Raw genomic sequence first — 23,709 nt, forward strand, 5'->3', positions numbered from 1 at the left:
TTAGCAAGTTGCATGCTGTCATTTGTGCAATTAAGCTGAGGGTTGATTCCATAACCTAGCCACAGAAGATGACTGTCCAGAAAGCTGGAGCAAAAGGCTGAGAAGTAGAGCTCTTAGGATGTTTCCCAGTTCTTCTTCGGGATTGCTGCAGCTGCACCTACATTTTCCACAAGCTGTGACACTGGTCTAGCTCAGCTTGTGCTCTCAAGTTTCCTTTGTGTGGGAGTTAGGTCCAGTGGGGATGAGAGAAAGGATGTTTCACTCCCACATCATTCTCTGGTAGGAGGTAAGAGACATCCAAGACATGCTCTGGGGCAGTGATGTTGATACATCTTCTGTTACTCGAGTGAGTAAATCACAACAAAGAGGGTGTAGAAAGCTGCTTTGTTCTTGTTGCTGCCCATGCTGGTGCTCAGCTTGGACCACTGAAGGGTTAGCTGCCAGTGGCTGCCTGAAACCGTCCCCTGGTTTTAGCTGGAGTTCCAGTACTTCAGCACCTCAAGCTACTTCTCTGCTACTTAATTAAGTAGTGCCAGGGCACGTTCCCAGACATTAAGACTGAGTCATCTATACTGTTAAATTGTGAGGATGTTTGAAGCAGGTCTGTGGTCCGGTCCTTCAGATGTTTCCCAGGCATGGGTTGGAAGCCAGCAGGGCCCGGAGACCTTTCTTGGTAGACATTTCAGATGAAACTGCCCTGTTTTGGCAGATAAGAAAGTTCAATAGCCTGGAAGTGCAGCGTCTCATGCGGGCTGGCCTTAGTGCCAGAGGACAGACCTGGGCATGTTTGGTACACTGTGATGGGCATAGCTGGGTGTCTCCAGCTGCCTGTCCTTCGGGCAGAAGGCTCTTTTATTTACAGGAGGGTTACAAAGGATTCTATAGTGCTTTAAAGGACAGTGCTAGAGCTGGCTGTTCAACTAACTATAATACAGTGTGGCTTGGTGGGAGCTGGTAAGGAAAGAGGTGGGTAAACTCACTTGTCTGGCTGCTTCCTCATACATGAAGGAGGGAAGCGTCTGAATTAGAAATAGGTGAGCTGTGTTTACCCGTGTTTCCTTCTGGCTACATCAGTGACAAAGCTAACTTTTTACCTTGTTTTATTTCTGATATGTCACTTACCTCATTCCTTTACCTGGCCCCACATCCCCACAAACTAGTGCTGAACCTCACACTTTGCTGGACATTGCAGAAAACCTCAAGCCCACCTTGTTGTCAGCGGACAGTGTGTGCATGTTATCTAGAGTAAGTCATACAGCTGCAGATTAGCAGAAGGGACCTCCAGGCAGAGTTTCCTCCCTACCTCATTCATTACTCTGTCACTGGCTGCATCCCTGTAATTCATCTTTGTGCTCTGTCAATTTTACTGGAAGTCATGGCACTTTCACCTCCGGAAAAAGGGAAATCAAATCAGAAACCCCAGGCAGATGACTTGTAGCCACCTCATGGAGCTGCCTGTGTCTTCCAGTTGCTGGTGTCCAGCTAGCTACGTCACTTCCAGAATAAAGAAGCTCTGGGTGGGTCTGGCTACCCATGGCTTTCACTTGGAAACCTCCCATTTCTAACCTTGTAAGTAGCCCTGAAGGTATGCGGGGCTGCTAAAATTAAAACAGTCTGACCCCAGGAATGGGACGGGTGATATGACAGCTGTGTGGCCTTTGAATCAGTTGTTTATCTAATGAAGGGCGATGTAGCTCTGCCAGTTACACATATACATTGCAGCTGAAGCAGCGCCTGTTGGAGATGTGATCAAAGAGCCACCCTGCTGCACAGCGATCCCTTGCTCCCCCTTCCCCAGGGCTGTCGCCAGCATGGACACAGCCTCAGCTGTGGGGCCATGTGTCCAGGGAGGTGGCAAATCTGAGTTTAGAGCACTTTGTCCTGGGTGAAAGAGCACTGCAGCCATGTGACACAAAGTGCTTAAGAGGAATAACATTTCTTGGCTAAATCAGAGAGGTGTGAAAAATTCAAGCTGGTGTGTTGTGCTGCTCTGTGCCTCCATGGCTCTTGACTCTTCCCCAGGATTTTGCTCAGTTGTCCTATCTCCTTTCCCTTCTCAGTTCTCCAGAGTCATGGCCCCAGGTGTAGCCCCCCCCTCTTTTAAGCAAGTTTGTGCTCATACACACCTTCTTTTGCTCCACTGCTCCCCTGACTTGGATTATTCTTTGCTGCCAGCTGTCTTGCGCCAACCTCCTCTGCAGCCAGCAGCTAGGCTTGTTGACACTGAGCAGAGTCCCAGCACCCAGCCTGCTCTCTGGCCACTTGGCCTCATTATGTCCCAACTCTGGAAAAGCGTCTGCTCTGAGAAAGAGAACGCAGGCACGGGTATCCAACCCAGCTTTACTTTTTAAGCTCTGAATGGAATTTCATGCAGTGAAGTGGGATGGAGCAGGTCTGGGGCCGGGGGGGACCATGTAAAAAAACCTCTGTCCCCAAAAGCTGATGCAGAGGTCAGAGGGTGGATGAGAGGAGAAGCTGTGGTGTTGGCATCGGAGACAGGCAATTGGGACAGAGAGGGCTCAACTGTGTTCCCTAATGTCATGCAGGGAGTCTGTAGCAAATTGAAACACCAACTCAGACTTCCTGTGTCTGGACCCCAGCCATGAAGGGCAGCTTTTGGTATGATGAATGAAGAGAAACCCCAGCACACGTGCCTTATCAGCTGGCTCTGTCTGGGACGGAGTGGTGAGGCTGGATTCGGCCCCATGCAAGGCATCCTGGAGGAGTGTGGCGAGAGCTGATGTGGGCTGGGTGGGAGACAGTGGTCACTGGGAAGGATGCATGTGATCGGTGACAAGCAGAGGAGCTGCCCTCTTTTTGCTCACAAGCGCTTTCAAGGTGACTTTGAAGTAGTCTGCAAGATCTTGAGCAGTTTTGGCCGGCTTCTGACGGGAAACTTTGTGGCTGCCAGTGGAGACTCCAGAAGTGAAATAACATGCCTGATAGCAGACCTCATGAGACAGAACCCCTGTGGGTGTAAATCAGCACCGTTCCCTTGGTCCCATTTAGAGCTACGCTGGCTTGCAGCCCGTGCTCCCAGCCATCCTCCCAGGCAGTAAGAAGCACTGGAACAAATTCAGGTGTAATTGCTTCTCACAGAAAAAGCTCAAAGGAAAGGCAGCTCACTTAGTGTGGATAAACCTAGGTCTCATTGTTTTCTTTTCCTTGAAGGAAAGCAGAGTTATGATGCAAAGGCAGAAAGACAGGAATGCCACAAAACAAGCAAACAAGGGTGGAAAGGTTTGCCATCTCACAGTCTTCTTTTCCTACATCCTCCTCCCACATAGCAGCTAGCAAAATGAACTTGAAAACCTGAGGGAACGGCTACACGAACAGCCTCTTAAAAAGCCTGGGCTAGTTAGTTGTCATTACGTTGTTTTTATTCACCAGTGCCATTCCATTAATTTTCACTGCAGTGACACAGCTGTAAAACAGGCTTAATGTAGTGGAGAGTCAAACTGTATGTATCTAAATTTGTTTTTCAGAATGGTGCTTTTCTTAGAGGGAAGAAGAAGTGCCTTGAGTTTAAAGGTAAGCTCCGTATCTTCACTGCACGGTGAAGATTTGCAGATATAAATCCCATTCAGATGACTTTATAATGAAGTACTCCATAGCAGGAGGATTTAACCTTGGGATGTTCACTTGCTGTAATGTGATTAATGAGCCTTTCCCCATGCATAGCAGATATCTAAGCAATTTTTTGTGTATGGAAGTGGAGCAATTGTCTGGCTTTACGCAAATGAGGAGCTACTTCAGTGTTTGCCCTGTGAAGAGACTTCAGTTTCAATGGCCTTCAAGATTGCACTTTTGTGTTAAGTGGAACTGTGATCTTTTTCCAATGAGTGTTGCTATGCAGGGCCAATTTGTGACGTCCATTATTCTAAAATAAGTAACTTCTGCACAGCAGAAATATGCTCCACTTGCACTGCTAATCTGTCTCTCACACAAAGGCATGTTTGGAAGAAAAGTTATTTATTGCAAGTAATAAATGCAGGTTCTCAAAAGCATTTATAACTTCGTTTTCAGAGTCAGAGCACTCCAGTTTGAAATAATTTCCTTTCAATTTTCTGTGTTTTCAATCTCTTTCCTGGCTGTTTTAGACCATATATTGAATACTTAATTATTCTCTGAAGGAGAATCTCAGGCACTGAAAATGGAATACACATAACAATTTTTTTCATGCAAGAATCTCTTCTTCAGGTATCAACTATTGCCTTTTACATGAGAAAAAACCTGACTCTGTTAAATAAGCATGTTATGTTGAAGTCTGCTGCCTCACCTGTGCAAATGGTTATAGATCTCGTCTGTGTAGTTTATGAGCTCTTCTTAGTCATTGGTGTAACAGTCCTTTGAATATCCTCTGGTGGAAAATGGATACCGTAGTTAATGCTTACCTGGTTTGTCAGAAATCACAGAGGAGAGCCCAGGTGCAGTGAGATTTGAAACCAGCTCATGTGTGTTTTTATACAGTATCTTTCCCTCTAGGTAAGTTGCATCACTGTAAGAGCAGAGCTGTTTAAATCCTTCCAAAAAGGACACAGAAAGCTTGATTTCGTTACAAACCATGAGTTACTACCTATTGAGGACTCCACTTACTTGAGGAGTTTGTATGTTTTTTTGAGACTGTTCTCAAGAAGGTAACACGCAAATATATCAATATTTGGAAGGGTTTATTGGGTTACTTTGGCATTTCTTCGTGACTTTGGCTATCAGGTGCCATGGGACTGGGAAGTGCAACTGAATAACTCCATGGAAGCAAAAAAAAAAGAAAAAAAGAAAAAAAGAAAAAAAGAAAAAAAGAAAAAAGAAAAAAAGAAAAAAAGAAAAGGGTGGTTTGCACTTCTGTTTCACTCCTGTGTGAGGTGTGTAAGCCTGGCCTAAGAGATCCCAACCCTTTTCCCGCCCCTAGCAGCAGCTGGCTGAGGCTGTGCAGCTGCACAGCTCTTGCAGCAGGACAAGGGCTGACTCCATCCTTGTTGTACAAAGAGTTTGCATACAAGATAAAGTACAGCTGCATCCCCCTCTTGTTTAATAACCATGAACAAATTTATAGCCATCCAAGTAGGTATGTGAATAATTTGCAAAGTGGAAAAGCATGTTTACAGCAAATAATTCATGTGCTTAAAATCCCTACCTGTCCAGTGTGTTAAGACTTACCGTTGCCCTTATAGAGTGGGAGGAACTGCAGGTGTTCCTGTCATCTCTCTGCCTTTGGAGGAAGGGAGAAATTATGGTTCAAAGCAGGGGTTAAACCACTGTTCCAAGGTCACACAAAAGCTCTGTGGCAGTACTGGAAATATCTGTATTTCCCTCTCATTTTCAAAATCCTGGAAGGATTTCATCCTTTCTGGCAGACTGTGTTAGTCAAAAGAGGTTTATCCTGTTATTTGAAAGACCTGTTGCCTAACAGTTCTGTCCTCTGAGGAAGCATTTTTTCACAAGTTTGTCTTGAATTGGTTTGGTTTGATTTTCATTTTTTTCTTATAGCCCACAGCAGAACTTGTACCCCAGTATAACTAGTTTTCATTAACTTCTTTATAAAATGCAGGGCAAGTTGTGTTGACTTCTCCCTCTGGGAGTGGAAAATAAAAGACAGCCAGTCCCTTAGCAAGGTGTAAAGCCTGTGCGGGACCCTGGTTCAGCAACTGAGTTCACTTGAGTGTAACGAACCTGCACACACATCAGGCAGTGGGCTGTATGCTGGGGGCTATACATAGTGGATGGTAGAATATGAGTTTGCATGTGCAGCTCTTTCTGAGACATCAGTGCATTGTTGCTTCAGCCCATTTGAACTGTGTGGCATGTTGCATGGCTGGCATGTGTTATCGCCAAGTACAGTTATACTTACATTGCTTACGAAGGCTGCCAAGTCCCTCTGAAGGACAGAGCTTTCTGGGGCTCCTTCCCTCCTCAGCAGCCAGGCTGCTCTAATCACTGTTTAAAAGTGGGGGGAAAAAAAAAAAAAAAAGAAAAGCAAAAAGCTGTGAGCTATTCTGTAAAGTCATGGCTTGCTTCTTTCACTTCCCTCCTTGGGGCATGTCTCCAATATGAGGCTGATATTTATGTACATGTAATGCCTGTGTCCCGGGGGGAGGCACTCCTGAGTCAGGAATTTGTTGTGTTCCCAATTAGCACACTGTAGCCATGCCTGCTCAGTCCTGCCACCCTCAATTTCCATCTATGCCACTGGGAAGAGAGAAGAAAGCTCTTCCCCTGGTGCTGTCACAACTAATATGCTGGCCAGACTGGCTGCATCCAGGAAGGCAGGTGGTGCCACCCTCCCCAGGACTTGTGCAGTCTCCTGGGGTGTTGATCAGTGACCATGCTGACATGGACACCTGGAAATGACACAGAGAACAAACCTCACTGGGATAACTGAAAAAACCACCATGTCAGGCATCATACTGTGGTCACTGATTGTCCCAGGAGAGGTTTGCACCCAGCGAGAGGAGGCTCCACGCTCCCCTGTGAATATCTGCAGAGCTGTTGAATTCTCTCATGCCTACGAAGTTTGTTGATAACTCACCAGAACTTTTCTGGGCTTGTTCTGGAGGCTGGCAATCCAGATATGCTTGAGCTTTTACTTTGGGGTTGAGCTAACAAGTATAAATGAGGGCTCAAGTTAGTTTACAGATCCATAAAAGAGGTGCTTTGTTTTTTACAGCTCTGTATGCACATACATATAAAGAAGAAATACGGGCTGTTCCCTTGGCCTCGTCCCACTTTCCATGAAAAGAAGTGTTCCCCTGGAAGCTGCAGCCATTCACGTCTCACGATCTGCCACCTGTCAAAGCAATCTGAGATTTACTAGTGACAACTGAGTGCTGATGTCTGCCATCCTTGCCCTGCAAATAGCCAATGCATTCCAAGTACCACGGCCCTTGGCCCTTACGTCAGCTTTCCTCCCCAAGATTAGTTCAAACTCAGCCAGTTACCCAGTGGCCATTTGGAGTGATTCACTCTTAGAAGTACATATCTTTGACACTCACTAAAACTTCAGGGGGAAAATGAGTCATTTCACATTATAGAAAGTCATATCTTGCCCTTGGTATTTCTATGTATACATGAGTGATAATCATTTATTTTTAGATAAGTTTATCCAGTAAAAATGCTGCTTCCTTTGATAAAGGTCGTCTCAAGAGCCACATGCTAATATTCTGCTTATTGCACAAATGCTATGGGAGAGTATTTATTTATTCACGCATTTGCAGCAGTGCAGTTGAATGACAGGAGCTACAGTAGTGGCTGATTGCTGGGAGTCAGCCTGCAGACAGGGTCCCTGCTGTTAGGCTTATCTGTCGAATGTGTGTTCAATACTGTCGTGAAATCATCCCCTTTCTGGCATTTGCTCTCTGAATCACTCGGGTCTGCCTCCTAGACTGTCTGGCAAGGGCTGTTTTCAGGATGCAGAAAATCCTGGCTTTTCAGGGAGAGCCATTAGACAAGATATTGGTCACGGTGTCCTGGAGGAGAACTTGGCTATGGCTAAGACCAAGCAAACAGATAAAGCAGAGCCTCAGGCCTCCCTAGGTCTTGTCACCATCCCAATGAACTGAACCATTCGACGTGGCAGTGGTGGGTGGATGTGGGTTTGGTCCAAGCATACCATTGTGCCTGTGCCCCCCACAGCAGATCTGTGTCGGGACCCGTGGCAGTTTTGAGACGTGACAACCCTGATACTGCACCCAAGTGCTTCAGCTGCAGCACCCTCTGAGTAACAGCCTCACTTTTTTTGTGCAAAACACAGGAGCACTCCTGCCTCGGGGGTCATCTGGCCTTGCTTCACCCGGTTTCACCCATGGCAGGTCCATCCCCTGCTAAGCCTACATGAGGAGTTCCTTGGCAGTTCCCGAGGGGCTCCAGCTCTTGAGCAAGCACAAACCTCCACTGCTTTGTCGAGACATCTGCGGAGAAAGGCAGGGAATACCATCTGGCCATAAGAGGCATTTCGGTGCCCTGCCTGAAGGGAAGTGGGAGAACTTTCTACTGCACTTAAATGTCTTTTTTAAACATCTTTTGAGTTTTCTGTATGTATAAATAATGTGTGTAAATATATGTTTATATTATAGATAACGTGGAAATTTATATTTAAAAATCCCAATGCATAGCTGTGTCCCAGAGGGGAAATTTGCAAATTGTTGAGATTTCGTTTGCTGCCCCCCGAACTGAAAATGATTTGGATATAATTCTTACAGAAGCAGCTTTCACCCCAGTCATTAATGAATCCAAAATAACAGCAACATGTACCTCAGGGGCTGTGTGTGTCTCAATACCCAGATGCTGAATGCCCTGGGTGTGTTCTGTGCCCCGCATGCCCAGCCAGCCCCTCAGCGGCCTCCCTGGAAGCAGGGGTCAGTTCTGCCAGCTGCGGTGGCAGGACCTCGTTTCACAGCCTGCAGTAAAGGACATGTTCTCAGTTTTGAAGCTTGGCCTCTGGGTTTTGGGCTGTATCCCTTGCAGAGGAGATGCAAGGTGCCCTTCGGCACGGAGTGAGGGAGCAGGAGAGGAAGCTGAGCAGTGCAGGCAGTGTGTGTCGCCTGTGGAGTGATTCCTGCCTCCTCCCGGGGAGGCAGGCTCAGTCGAGCTGTCTCATGTGCCAAGTTTGGCCTGTGCCTTTCTCATTTGAGCCTCTTGCCCTGTAGCATACATTTGGGGGGGAAATCCCAAGTGCCTTTGCCCTTCTGTACAGATGTGTTTTCCCTCTCTGCTCCTCTCCTAAGGCCTCCAAGGCCAGAGTTCATCCCCGATCTGGAGCCACTCTCTAGGTCTTGTTCCCCAGGACTGGCTTCCAAGAGGCAGTACCCAATGCACTCAATAAAACCAAGTCCAAATTGTGACTCTCTGTCCTTCCCATCCTCCAACAGTTAAATGTAATTTTGGGTATAAACTATCCAGATTAAAAAGATATCTGAGATATTTTACTATCATGCTGTCTCTTAAGTTAAATAAACACTATAAATCAGTGTAATCAGCTCTGACTGAACTTTCACATCAAGCTTTAGTTTGATGTTGAAATAAGGTGACATACCAATTTTGAGAGTACTGACTTATTCCCTATTGGTGTTTATGTAAAGAGTTCAGCTCATGGACTTCTCCCTGCACCATGGAGATACTGCCAATGTTACTCAAAGTGGTGTTTTCCCACTCTGTCTTGCAACGTTCACCAAATGCTCAGGAAAAACGGGTCTCAGACAGCGAGCACAGATGTTATATCATTTTGGCTCTGGGTGAAAGAACGTAATTATCAGAAAACTTTTCTAGGTAACAGGCTCATTGTCTGCTCCATGTAAGGCAATTTCTTGCAAATGATCATATCACAGGCAAAAGAGCAACCATCGTCTTATGGCAGAATAGTGTAGTAAGTATGCATGGTAAGGACCTGAGTGAGAATCAAGTCAGCAAGATGTCTGTCTACTTATGGTGAAGCTTTCTTGCTACCTTACAGAGAAAAGAAGGAAAACCAAGAGAAAAGACAGGCTGTATATGATAGAAGATGTATGCCTCAAATGTGACCTTCAGCAGTTTGACCATTTTTACTGCAACAGCAGAGGAAGTAAGGCAAATACTTTGCATGCCTACACTAGGACATATTTATGTTTTATATGACTGGATGACATAAAAAACTGGTTCTCATCTTTTTCTGTAGCTGTGAAAGCTGGCCATGTTCATGCTTCACTAGGCCTGCTGGAGCCAACCCATCAGTGATGAAGTCTGTTGTTTGGCAACCAATGGCCATAGAAATTACCAAACCAGACAGAGCAGTTTAGTGCTTCTTGATATTTTCCCTGCCTGCAGTCCAGCTGCAGAGCACACTCTCCCATTCTGCTTCTCTCACATTTTTGACAGAGATAAAAACTTTTCAAATCTTTTAAATTATTGCGTTCATAGTCTTCAACGTTTTTAAATCCTTTGTGATCACTTTGCTTGACCTTTTTACAATGGAGAACTTTGACTTTTGTCTTCCAGTTCCTAAAATCAAGCACAACAGCTTTTGGTTGAACAGTGTCTCTTATGAAAATTTTGCCAGTCTAGATGTAAAGGCACGAAGTAACAGGGATTGCATGATATGCCTTTCTAATGAGTCCCTTGACCGATTGCTTTCAGTATTAGATGTCTGGTAGCATAATGTTTTCCTGAGTTCAGTTTCCAGCTGCTCTTTTTAGCACTCCGTTGCCTGCTTTATTAAGGAACCATCTCTACTGTATAGTGCTTCCTTTTCAAGGTGCCTGGACACTTCCCTTTGGTATGCTGTGTAGAAATCCTGAGCTCTTAATCAATGACAACCTTTGATGGGGACCTATTCCTATTGCAACTTGACAGATCAGGGGGTGCATCTGCAAACTAGAATTACGCATAAGGCCCCATGGCCATGTGTAGGCTTGTGCTCTTAGGGCTGGCCCCTGTGAGGTGCTTACCGTGTCTGTGTGATGCTGAACATGCTCACCTCATCAAAATATTTGCTGATGGAGGACATTCAGCATCTCTCAGGCAGCCTGGGCGCCTTGGATGATCAGCCTGTGTAAATGGAGTTTACTGGCACCTGGGCTTTCCTGTCCCTGCCAAGCAAAGGGCTGTTGCATCGAAACCCCTACATTAGGGGTTACCTCTTGTCCAGCCAGCAGCTGATTGAAAGAATTAGGGAATCCTGGGTGTATTGCAGATGAGTTGCTGGGGCTGTCGTAGTGGAGTTATATGTGGGAAATGTAAGGGGGTAAAGAGGACAGTATGTACTTAGAAATTATTCCTGTAATTTAATTATTCATTTCTAGTTGGTTTGTTGGTTATGGGTTTTTTTCTTAAAGCAACTCCTGACAGTCTTTTATTTGCAAAGAAACATGATGTACTTATCAACAGCAGGAAAACACAACTGTTTGTTGAGCTGTGGAATTTTTAGCTTCTGCTTTCCCTTGAGCTGCTGATGAGACATTGAGAAATACTTGTTTAGTGGCCTTAGAGTTGTGTAAATCATTTTAGTCAACAAACTTGGCTGCTCTTTCAAGTTAATGTGCCCTTAAAATGTAAAAACATTAAACTATTTGGTTTTGCAATGTTAATGTAAGTACTTTTGCTTATAAACAAGAAGCATCTATAAAAAGGACTCTGCAAAACAGTCAGTTCAGAATGTGCAATAGTGCTTCTTCCACGGTGTCAACCCTTTCCAGAGAATGAGCTAAGTCACTATCCTTCTGAAGCCCACGGATGTGTTTCCATTCAAATCAACCTAGTCAATATTTGGCACAGTAAGAAAACAAGCTCTGGGTGTCAATGTATTCTACCTCTCCCAGATGCACAGACATGCATTTTGGCCCTCTGACAGTGTACATTTTATAGTTATGCACTGGTATATTGATGTAAATCGCAAAACATTATTTAAGTCCATAAATAGAAAATGAAGATGCAAACCCTAAAGCTCTCCCTTTAGGTCAGAATCTCCTTTTTCCTGTCAATTACAGTTGCCTATGCCATGGAAGTATGTCAGCAGCTTTCCTGCTGTACATATTATATCGTGTATTTTGCAGCTTAAACTTCAGTCTTTTTTCATATTAAAGCCCTGCTGGGAGTATTCAGTCATACAAAGTCTTTAAAGTCAGTGGCAAGGATTCTTGTTGACTTCAGTGGAGTTTGGATCAAGGCCATATAATTAAGCCACAGAAAAGGCTGTTTGGCTGTAGTATCTTTTTCTGGTTTAACGGTGTTACCTGGATAGGATCATATAATCTCCATCCTATAAGGCTAGTAAAAATGGCACCAAAAGCTACTGAATAGCCAGCAAGCTGCTGAAAGGTTGTTGTTGTTTTCGGCTGAATTATTTGTTGGCACTGGAACCTAGTTTTTCCTCCTTTTTTTGTTGTTGGCAAAACATCCTATAACTTTCCTGTTCACTTGGGTGACTGAGTTTTGCCAGTTGATGTCCTTGCTACACAGACTGTATTCATATACCTCTGAAATAAAATTATTTGTATGAGCTGGAAGAGGGGTGCATCCTGTTCCCTGTCTGTCTTCTACCTCCATTTTGCACATTGGACTTCGATGACAACCATGAGGATGCTGGTACAAGTTGAATGGTGTGAAAGCCTGTTTTGATGTGCTCCTGCACAAGGCATCTCTCCCACTCTGGAGGCTTTAACTGTGCTGGAGGGCTGCTGCTTGGACAAGAAAAGGTCTGATCTCGATGGTGGTCTCAGTCGTTCCCTGAGGACATGGTACGATAGCTCCTGACCCTGATGTGAAAAAGCATGCAGCCTCCTGTGTTGTAGCTGCTGGCTATCAGTCACTGTCTCTGTCTGCAGCTGCCTCCTCTGAAGTGTGTTTCATCTGTGATAATAACAACCAGCTTCTGATGTGGGGACTCAAGCTCTGCAAAGGAGCCCCAGATCCTCTCTGAAAGACGCTTGGTATGATTCCCTCCTTCTGTGATACTCATCCCAGGTATTTCTGAGCTCTCAGACACTTGAGCAGAGGCAGCTTGAGGAAGAAACCCTCAGGGTCCTCAATACTACAGATGGGCTCACAAGCAGAGGGCTGTAGGAAGAGGAGGGGAGAGGGAAGGACCCAGAATACTGAAGGGCTGTGACGTCCTCTCCTTTCTGGGAGAGGTGGGAAAACCAAGGTTTTTGGTTAAGTACAAGCAACTTGCCCATAGAGTTGTTGCAGTGTGCTGAATAGCATATATAAAGTTGGAAATAATTATTTTGATTGCACTGTGGTGTTAGGGGCAGTGGGTTTTGCCCTATCTCAGCTGCCTTGCTGGAGAGAAGGGAGGCAGCTGCCTGCAGACCTGAGCAGCGTGTCTGGGAGCACCAAGGAGGGAATGGTCTCCTCCTTTCCCCATTCCCACACCTTGAGCAGGTAAGGTCTGCTTACAGCTGTCTCCTGAGTTAACCTCAACAACCCAAGGCACAGAGGAACTTTTGGAGAGGCTTTGACCTTGCACTGCCAGCCTCTGAGGGTGGCCAGGCCTCCTTCCTTTGGAGCTGCCTCTGAAAGAGGAGGAGGAGGAGAACAAGGAGGAGGTCTCAGGACTCTAGTGGCCAAAGCAGAGGAAAAAATGCAAAAACAGAACAGGGAAAGAAGGCTATTCCCCATGGAGAAGTATCGAAATGGAAGGTTGCCAAGCCCATCCCTGCTGCATCCAGTGTCTGTAAAGATGAGTATAAGGTAGCTGCTTCCATGGCAGGGCTGGGGGCGAAGGCCAGAAGCTTGGGAGGACATTTGAGGAAGGCATTCAAATAGACAGCAGGTAGGGGAAAAGGGTGAGCACCATCTTCAGTAATGCAGACTCCAGAGCAAGGAGAGAGAAAATTCAGAGAGAAGGTAACAGGAATGACAGAGGGTGGAAATGCCCAAACCAAACCGCTGGGGATGGATGTGAGGAGGAAGCGAACAACTCTTGTTAAGGAAACAACAAGAGGTGGATTAGCAAGGAACTGAATGTGAAGGGATGACTCAGTAGTGATGCCTCCATTATGAGAGCAGCTGAAGGGGGAGCCTTGGAATGCTAGTGCAGGGAGGCAGAGGCCAGGCATAGGTGCAAGAAAGGAGGAGGAGAGAATCAATTCAATCAACCCTTCCAATGAGAAAAAAAAAAATAATTCTCCCTGCCCAAAGCTGTAAGCAAATGAATTCAGAGCTATTCGTGGCACTGACATCAATTCTTTGCTCCTGAAACAATCATGGGAATAAGTGGAGAAAGTGGGAGGAAAAAGAGGAAATGAGGGATATTAATTTTTGGCAGTCAGATTTATCAGGAACACTTAGGTACTTCTGGAAACGTTACTGAAATTTCCCAAGTAGCAGAGGCCGTGGCTCAGTGAAACAGTAAATCAACTTTCAGGGCACTTAGCACTGACCCAAATCCATTGCAAACATATAGCACAAAACATGAGCTATTTTGAATCCCCTTGCTGCTTTTTATTCACCAGACAACATAGTTTTGGATGGGTTAACATTATTAAAGCTATTTTCATGCTAGATCTGGTGCTACACGTCCTCCTGAAGCTGGCGCAAGGCCAGGGTGACAGAGTAGAGCTGCACAGACACTGGGCCATGTGTTGTGGCTAATTCAATGGAGAGACAACTGTGTGAGCGTCACTGATCACGCTCAGCTTGGTCCTGCCAGGTGATATGCTAGAGCAGAGAGCTGATGGTGATGGTGGAGGAGCCGCAGCCTTCAGGGCTGAAAGCTAAAAGCCTGCTGGTGGATGATGCCAGTGGCTCTCAAAGGCCAGATGTGCAATGAGCTCCAGGTGGTGGGGGAGAGGGGGGTGTGGAGCAGTGGGGCTTTGGGAAGCCCCTTTGTCCCCATCTTTCATTGAAATAAATGCACAGGAAGATTGGGATCTTTTGAAAACCCTTCTGGGTGTCTTTACAAATGTGCCTCTGGGTGCCTAATTCTCACCAGAAACCACTTGAATTGTGAAGTTTCTCTATCACTTCCACAGACCCAAACATCACCTTACCCTGTGGCCATGCTTCCACAGGCTGGGCTGAGCTGCTGGTCCTCACCTCCTGGGGATGCCTTTGGCTGGCAGTTTGGAAGATGCCATCCAGAAAACTTAGGACTTGCCTAATTCACAAGGGCTCCAAATGGCCCTTCTCCTCTGAGGGTTTCCCTCCTTGTAGGGATGAGGAACTCAGGGAAGCCGCAGCAGCAGCTGCGCTGCCTGAACACCACCTCTCCCTGGCCTGGGGCCAGGGCTGTGGTGTTCAGGAAAGACCTCATTGACAGAGGCTGAAATCAGAGGTGACCTTTCAGCCTGGGAGAAGCGCTGCGGAACCTGATGGCAGCTTGAGGGGGTAAAGGAGTGCCTCTTTAACACCTAGCAGGACATCAGCAGCTTCAAGGTTTCCTTCAGCAATCCGTAGTTCTTGGGAAGTGGCAGTATCTGTTTTGGGGTGCTCTGCAGAGCAATGATATGATCAAAGGGACCTTAGGATAGGAACTCGGTTGCTGCAAGAAGGTTGAAGGATAGTGTGATGCAGGCAGAGAGAAAGTACCTTCTTTTGAAGAATTTCTTATCATGAAGCTGGAAGATTTTACACTTCAGCAAACTGAGGAACTTGAAAGAAGAGTTTCAAGGCAGGAAGAGAAGGCCCCCAAGGTGAGCTTACGTCCATGAGAGACATTACTAGTGCTATGTCAACAGGACAGTGATGCAAAGTCGGGTGAGGTTAGCTCTAATGGCACACAGCTAACAGGGCGCCTGGGGACCAGACATGAAAGGGGTGCTCCAACTTGCTAATGCCTTCCTCTGGGTCAGCCGCTAATAGTCAGACACTGATTCACAGAACTTCCCTTCCCTGAGACGTCCTGTAAATACATGTATTTTTTTAAACAGTGAGGAAATGAATAGCTATGCTGAGGATTAAGTGCTCCTCACATATGACAGGCATGCTGGCACTACCCCAGCCCAAGCTGCCTGCTGCCGAGGCACTCCTCTCCGGCTTTCTCCATGTTTACCCCATGCCCTTTCCCTTGCTCCCTTCTCCTCCCTCCAATGTTGGGGCCATCCAAAACTGAGTTCTTGCTCTGGCATGGGGTGGGGAACAAGTGTCGAAATCCTTCTTTTTGTTTTTCTTTCTGTGAAATGCGGTTCTTGCTCACTGGCCATCTTATTCTCTGCATATCCCCTGCTGGACCCCTCGCCCTTTTCCCCAGTCCCTGCACAGCTGCACGAAGATGTCAGTGACATGGCAAGAGCAGCCTTCCCCAGGGGCTTGGTCTGGCCCTGAAGGCACCTCACTGGTGCTGGCCCCCATGCTCAGGAGGTCTCCACTTGCCACAGCTCGAACTGGCTAGTGCAGAGGATGGAGCCCGCTGGCACCTGCCACGGGGGGCTGTAGCCAGCTCATGCCCTGGGCTACACAGAGACATCACATAAATGTTCACAGGGCTTCTGGTAAAGCCCTTCAATTGAAAAAATGCTGTTATTCACTTTTGCGGGGGCTATTCCAGTTCAAACTTTAAATACTGAAGCATATATCTCAAAAAATTTCAGCAGGATCCTTTAATCATGATCATGAAATGATAGTTTTTGATTCTCAGAGAACTGAGGAGGGGGGTCAGCAGAAATGCCACCTTGGGCTTCCATAGGGCTGGCTTTGGCCTGTTGAGGAGGTTGGTTGACAAGAATCCCTTGGAAGGCAGTCCTGAAGGGCAGAGGGGTCCAGGAAGGCTGGGCATTCTTCAAGAAGGAAATCTTCAGGATGCAGGAGCCAGCCATCCCCAAGTGCTGAAAGACAAGCCGGCAGGGGAGAACACCAGCCTGGCTGAACAGAGAGATTTGGCTGCAACTCAGGGAAAAAAGGAGAGTTCACTACTTTTGCAAGAGGGAGCAAGCAACTAAGGAGGACTATAAGGATGTCATGAGGTTATGCAGGGACAAAATTAGAACAAAAAACCCAGTTAGAACTCAGGCTGGCTGCTGCCATAAAAGAAAATTTAAAATGTTTTTATAAATACATTAGCAACAAAAGGAGCACTAAGGATATACTCCACCCTTTACTGGATCCAGAGGGAAACATACTGACAAAGGCTGAGGAAAAGGCTGAGGCACCAAATGCTTTTGCCTCAGTCTTTGATAGCAAGACCATTTGCCCTCCGGGTACTCAGACCCCTGAGCTGGAAGACAGGGACGAGGAACAGAATGAAGTCCCAACAGTCCAGGAGGAAACCATCAGTGACCTGCTGCTCCACTTAAGACACACACAGATCTATGGGTCTGGATGAGATCCACCCGAGGGCACTGAGGGAGCTGATGGAGGAGCTCATCAAGCTGCTCTCCATCATTTACCAGCAGTCCTGGCTAACTGGGGAGGTCCCAGAAGACTGGAGATTAACCAACGTGATGCCCATCTACAGGAAGGGCCAGAAGAAGGATCCAGGGAACTGCAGACCTGTCAGTCTAACCTCAGTTATAGAGCAGATCACCTTGAGCACCATCACATGGCACATACAGGACAACCAGGTGATCAGGCCCAGCCAGCGTGGGTTTATGAAAGGCAGGTCCTGCTTGACAAACCTGATCTGCTTCTACAAGATGACCTGCCTAGCGGATGAGGGAAAGGCTCTGGACCTAGACCTTAGTAAAGCCTTTGACACTGTCTCCCACAGCATTCTCCTGGAGAAACTGGCTGCTCATGGCTTGGACAGGCGCACTCTACGCTGCGTTAAAAGCTGCCTGGACAGCCCAGCCCACAGGGTGGTGGTGGATGGAGTTACACCCAGTTAGCAGCCAAGTGGTGTTCCCCACGGCTCAGTACTGGGGCCGGCCCTGTTTCATACCTTTATCAGTGCCCTGGACAAGAACATTGAGTGCACCCTCAGTAAGTGTGCAGGTGACAGCAAGTCGGTCAGGAGTGAGGATGTGCTTGAGGGCAGGCAGGCTCTGCAGAGGGATCTGGACAGGCCGGACCGATGGGCCGAGGCCAATTGCATGAGGCTCAACAAGGAGAAGCGCCAGGTCCTGCACTGGGCTCACAACAACCCCGCGCAGCGCTACAGGCGGGGGCAGAGTGGCGGGGAAGCTGCCTGGTGGGAAAGGACCTGAGGGTGTTCATCAACAGCCGGCTGAACACGAGCCAGCAGTGTGCCAAGGTGACCAAGAAGGCCAACAGCATCCTGGCTTGTACCAGAAACAGTGTGGCCAGGGAAGGGGTCGTCCCCCTGTACTCGGCTCGGGTGAGGCCGCACCTCAAACCCTGTGTTCAGTTTTGGGCCCCTTGCTACAACAGAGACAGACATGGAGGTGCCGGAGCGTGTCCAGAGAAGGGCAACGCAGCCGGTGAAGGGTCTGGAGCACAAGCGTTATGAGGAGCAGCTGAGGGAGCTGGGGCTGTTCAGCCTGGAGAGGAGGAGGCTCAGGGGGACCTTTGGCTCCGTCCAACTCCCTGCCAGGAGGCTGCAGGCAGCTGCACATTGGCCTCCTCTGCCAGGTAACAAGGGACAGGACAAGAGGAAATGGCCTCAAGTTGTGCCAGGGGAGGTTCAGTTTGGATACTAGGAAGAATTTCTTCACTGAAAGGGTGGTCAAGCATTGGAACAGGCTGCCGGGAGGGGGAAGCAGCTGAGTCACCATCCCTGGAGGTATTTAAAAGATGTGGCACTTAGGGACATGGTTTAGTGGTGGACTTGGCAGTACTAGGTTAATGGTTGGACTTGGTGATCTTACAGGTCTTTTCCAACCTAAACAGTGCTATATGATCCTATAATCTAGGTCTCTCAGCTTCCTTCTCATCCCCAATTGCCCTGTCCTCCAGAGTCTGGCCATTTCTGAAAAGGACATGTCCTTCAGGGCAATGTTTTATGCCTTTCCTGATGTGTTTTGTTTGTCCCTTAATGTAAACTCTCTCTGTGACAGGCTTTTAAGCATGACTGTCTGTGATAAGCTGTTTAGCTTTTTTCCTTTGGGTTTTGTCTGTAACAAAAATGATTTATCATTGGGATTCCTTTCCTTGCCTGTTTTTTATCCCAAATTTCCTGCCTCTTGTCATCGTTATATGTAATTTCTTCTCAGCTGCCACCTTTATCTGTGTTTGCCACTGCATCAGTCTCCTCAGTCAAACTGATATTCTGAAGGTTTTCTGGGGAAAAAAGATTATTTCCCAAACCAGGTTAGGTAGATCAGGAAAACCACCAAGTAAGCACAACTTAGACCAGCAGAAGAACATAGCTTATTTTATTTGGGGAAGACATTAAGATATATCTTCCAAATCACTCCCATCCAAATATAAGCTTATTCTGCTTCAAGAGACACTGCTGACATAAATCGGCCAGTTTAGCTGCTGGTAAAGGCTCTGTAGTGTAGAGAAGTGCTCCTAAGTGAAGCTGACTGAAGTGCCGGTGGTTTGACTCAATTGCTGTACGTCACTAGGTAAGGTCACCACTTTATTCATGCAGCGTTTCTGCAGGTTCATGTAGCCCCCCAAGGGAGTGATGCTCTGCAGTGAACCTTTTTGCATTTGTTATTTTCATATCCTGGGTGTCTTCTGGCAGTCATCATATGCATCACTGCTCGATTCCAGCCTCTCGTGTTCTCAAGTCTCCTTTACAAGCAGGGTGGGATCTGGCTTGTGGAGCTCAGGGTTGTCTGGGCTTGAGCAAAGTGAATCATCCTCACAGAGTAATCTCCCTTCTCCACTGGCACTGAACTGCAGCAAGCCGTTCCTATTCAGCAAAGCACGTAAGCCAATTTTTGGCTTCATTGCTATTCAGCAGAATATTTAACTGTGATTTTAATATCAAACTCATGCTCAAATCCCGTGGCTTATTATTGGATTTAGGTGAATGTCCACACTACATGACTGAATGAGAAGGGGATTAATTACAAGGAGGGGAGAGCTTTGCTGAGCTGGGTTCAGACAGAATAGTAGTGTACTCCTGCCCCAAGGCTTCCCTGCTTCTCCAGTTATGCATGCAACAGTTTATTCCCAGGGCACAGTGTTAACATTTTAATCTTGCTCGTCAAGGGACATTTTCATAGCGTTGGATGAACATGATGAACATGGTGAAATGCCTCTGGGGTTGCTCAAGACCTTGGTGAGCATCTTAGTTCTGCTGCGTGGGAAGGGTGATGGCAGATGGGTGATCCCATGTGGCACGCAGAGGGCATCCCTTTACACACCCAGTTTTTTCATCTCTGGCTTCAGACAGAGGAGATGAAGGAGGCAGGCAAAGCACAGTGGGCTGGTCTGACTGACTGTTTTTCCATAGCAGATTTCACACAAGCTCAGAAGGATCGAAACTGAAGTACTCAGTTGCTGCAGTGTGTTTGTAGAGGGGAGGAGGTGACAGCTCCATTTGTATCCCGTGCAAGAGCAGTTTGGGCAGGGCACCACATGCCTGCTGGTCTCTGTGAAGGGGTTCTTGCTTTCTGTAAGGAGATTCCTTCTTCCCTGTTTACTTCTTGCAGAAAATGCTAAACTGAATATGTTTTTAGAAGCATACTGTCTTCACAAAGTCATATGATTTAGACAGATCTCTTCCTCTAAGGCACAAGATTACATTATATTCATGAAATGTTTCACACAGTCCTGTCTTGTCCTTAACTGTTTGCCATAAAACATGTTAATTCCTTACAGAGCTGCATTTCTGTCCCCGTTGCAGCTAGATGAACACAGCCCATTGTCATGATAAAAGTGTTTTACCTGTCCCTAAAGCTAGATCTCAAAAAAATTGTAAAACCATCTAATGAGCAGGGTGCAGTACGAGAGACGGGACCTGTAACAGCTAGCCCACACAGAAGGGAATACAGGAGGAGCTGTTACGAAAGTCATGCTGTTGGGGTTTGATCGGTTAAAACTGGATGCTAGGTAGAGCAACTCTTCTGCAAGCTATCTTGAGCCCTGAGCAAAAGCTGGACACAGCATAAAGATTGATGCTGTCAGTCCCTGAATGCTGATGAAGAACTCAGCTCTACGGGCACGGACCAAGCTCTCAGTCTTTGCATCTCACTTTTCCCAGCCATTACAATGTGTGTAATAACAGTTGCTACCTCACAGCAGTGTGGTGTTGGCTGTGTTTAAACAGTTTTAAATGGAAACTCTGAGCACACTTGTGAAACTCCATTTAATTGCTTATGGACTTAGATTTAGCACTTGGTTTTTCCAGTGTTCCCATTGGATCTAGTAGCCTGAGAAATCTGCACCCCCTGTGACATGCAGTGGCAGTGAGGGACTGATCTCTGACTTCTAAGGGTGCAAATCAGAAGCCTTTCCTTCAACAGAGCGAGGCGTGCCATTGCCAGCCTGTGGTAAGTGAGAGGACGTTCACTGCGGGCTGTTATGATTTGTAGAGAAAAAACAGAGAGCTTAGTCATCAAAAACAAGGGTTAGTCATCAAAAGCAATCTACCTTCCTCTTAAAATATAAAAAAGGCTTAAAAATTTGGTAAGGTTTACAGAGCATGAAAAAAACACTGCTATTACAATTGCCAGTGTTAATTCTCATCAGGTAGCCTTCCTTCCCCATTGGATGCAGGCTTACAGCTTCACGTGTGTTGCCAAATGCTTCAGCCCTGGTGCCCATAAAAGGTTTCTGCTGTAACTGTCTTGTTATCAGCCCATCAATGTCCTGACACTTCCTAGTGATTAATCCTGTGTTGAAATGAAATTAAGTTTCCATATATTTGGCAGAATGACCCCAGGACTTCCTATTTGGGGAATACAAAGAATAAAGCATCTGCAGCCTACAGGAAGCCAGAGTCTCTGATTTCCTGCAGAGGCAGAACAAGAACAAACATATTTCACAGCAGCAGTCGAAAGCGCACGTAAGAGCCCTGGCGGCCCCCATGATGAAAACAATTAGAAGGGGGAACATCCCTGCTCCCAAAATTATTTGTGGGTGTTTTGTTACATACACAATATGCCATTAGAAAATAGATGTAACTCCAGTTAATGTTTTTTCCAGGTGACTATTAACTTTTCCTTGGCATATGTGTTTTGGTTTACATCAGCAGGACTGTACTTGTAAAGCAAGTGAATTTTACATTGCCATTTGCTATGCTAGGCTCTCTAAATCCATTTGTGCTTAGGAAAACACAGTGACATTTTCTTTGATGGCTTTGTTTAAATAAGCCAGGCCAGATTCAGGCTCCAGTGAAAGGGGCAGGAGGAGGTGACAAGGCAGAAAATCCTACTAGCAGCCTAGCTCCGACTTGCAATGAAAGGCACATGGGGAAGCAAGGGCACCAGCCTGCTTTCTGGGGCTGTGCAGCACAGTCTTCCTAAGACAGGGACATTGCTGCCTCTACAATGCGATTTAGCAGCTCTACACCCACAAAAGGAAACACTTCCAAGTGCTTCCAAATTGCTGGTTACGCCTTGCACTAATGGGCATCATCAGCTTAAAATTAGACCTCTGTCTGAATAATGCTTCTACCTGAATATAAATACTTGCATGTGTGCATGCGTATATATAGATGTGTGTGTGTATGTGAGTCTAGACAGAGAAAAACCTGTTCTGTTTACCTGCCACATTGTTGGGATTATCTTGGTTGTTGTAGTGCATTTACTGAGCTTTGTCAGATGTCTCTCACTCCTTCGCCATAGCCTGTTTTGCCAGTGTCAATGGTTCTGTGGCTGCTGGTTCCTGTCAAAAGAAATTGTCTTATTTCTGTCCTGCAAAGGTACCGTATTACCATAACCACTGTGTCTAAGAATATCTTGTTTCCGGCAGTTTTATTTCAGTCAAGCCTCTTTCAATGCTTCCTAACCCAAACTGGAGTGAAAGAGGGGAGACCGAGATGCTGCAGGATGTTAGGCTTGCTTCCATGGGGAAAGGTCTGATCGGTGGCTAAGACGTCTGTCCTTCGACAGGCAGAAATAGGGGTAGTGTAATCCCCTGGGAAGTTGCTTGTCTTGGCATTTTTAATAAATGGCTGTCTAGAAACAAAATGCAAACTGCTGCTCTCCTTTAAACCGTGATTCCATATGGGGAACTGGTTTTGAAGCTCCAGACTTGAGAGAAGGCGTAAAGAGTCTGAATATGATATTTTTCTGGAAGGTTATCTTTAAGTTTTTCTTTGAGATGATAGCCTCAGAGTGGATATTTCTGTAGCTCTGAAAGTATCAAATGTGTGAGCAGTGCAGGATGTGGCTCACAGGTCCTTACTGTGATGACATTGAGAAGATCACATTATATCAAACAAGTCCCAAGAGAACCACAGAGAACTGTGAGTGAAGTAAGGGTGAACTTACACCACAAAACACTGCTGGCCACTGAAATGCCAAAGGCAGTGGCAATCAAAGCTGGTCTGCCCGCAGTCTAGACACATTGACTTGGCAACTGCCTGGAGTTAATAAGACCTTTACCTTAAGTCATGCTCTGTTGGACTTTGTTTCCCCTGCAGTTTGGTAAAAGGCTCAAAGAGCACCTTTTCATGCTGAAATCTGCAGGGATTTGGGGATGCAGCAGGAAACAAGGGCATTCACAGAGACAGACTAGATCTGCAAGACTCTCACGCTGCAATTCTGCATCTGCAGGGAGTTGTGCTACACTACCTTTTCACTTTGTTCTCTGCTGAGTTTTACAAGCCACCACGTGTCCCTGTCTCTGCCAGTGGACTGGTTAGGTCCCTCCCAATCATTCTAGAATGAATAACATACAAAACTACACAGTGCTGCCAGCTCTTGTGATTTTGTAAGTCCTGAAATATTTGCTTTTTGTTCTCTCAGTTTTTGCTCCCAGATTAATGCAATGGAATTCCTCTTCCCATTAGAAAGCAAGAAGAGGGGGGAAAAAAGCACTCCAGTTGTCCAGTCTACCTGGCAGGAAAGGAAAGCCAGGACCTATGACGCAGGAACCCCTTGGCTATTAGAACTGGTCTCAAACATGTCACCCCCATGAAAGCCACAGCTCCATCACTGCACTGTGGATATTGTAAATAACCCCTGCTCAGTAAATCAGACTATCAAATGAGTGCCCTTCTTTCTCACTGCTGCCCACCCCCATTCATGCATTATCTCATTGTTCTCTTCTCCTACAACAATTGTGCTTTCCTGCTTGAGAGCTGCTGGTGGTTTTCCAGTCTTCCAGGAGAAAGCCTTCAGGGAGAAGCAGCCAGATGCAGCAGGGCCCAGACTGAGCCTCAACAGACAGGGGAGGAGACCAGCCAAGGCAGACATCTTAGAATAGGCAGCTGGTCTCCCTGGCAGCTCTGGCCTGAAGAGAGCCCACTGGAGAGGCAAGGGATACCCTGCATCATCTTTCCTC

At 46.5% G+C, this 23,709-nt stretch overlaps 1 protein-coding gene across 3 annotated transcripts in view; it reads left to right on the forward strand.

The window, feature by feature from the left end:
- The window catches only part of HSF2BP (heat shock transcription factor 2 binding protein), an 85,236-nt gene that overhangs the window by 51,849 nt on the left and 9,678 nt on the right, over window positions 1-23,709 (forward strand). For 2 of the 3 annotated variants that reach the window (XR_008746770.1, XM_055801465.1), the window contains one exon: window positions 3,486-3,531. Coding sequence is in view for 2 of the 3 variants with exons in the window: in XM_055801465.1 (XP_055657440.1) it covers window positions 3,486-3,502 (17 nt within the window). In the remaining variant the exon portion in view is untranslated. Of the gene's footprint in view, window positions 1-3,485; window positions 3,532-20,608; window positions 20,956-23,709 lie in introns of those variants that run through there. The other variant, XM_055801464.1, reaches the window with a different exon arrangement.

This window comes from Falco peregrinus, chromosome 4 (genome assembly GCF_023634155.1).
Source record: "Falco peregrinus isolate bFalPer1 chromosome 4, bFalPer1.pri, whole genome shotgun sequence".
NCBI classification, from domain to species: Eukaryota; Metazoa; Chordata; class Aves; order Falconiformes; family Falconidae; genus Falco; species Falco peregrinus.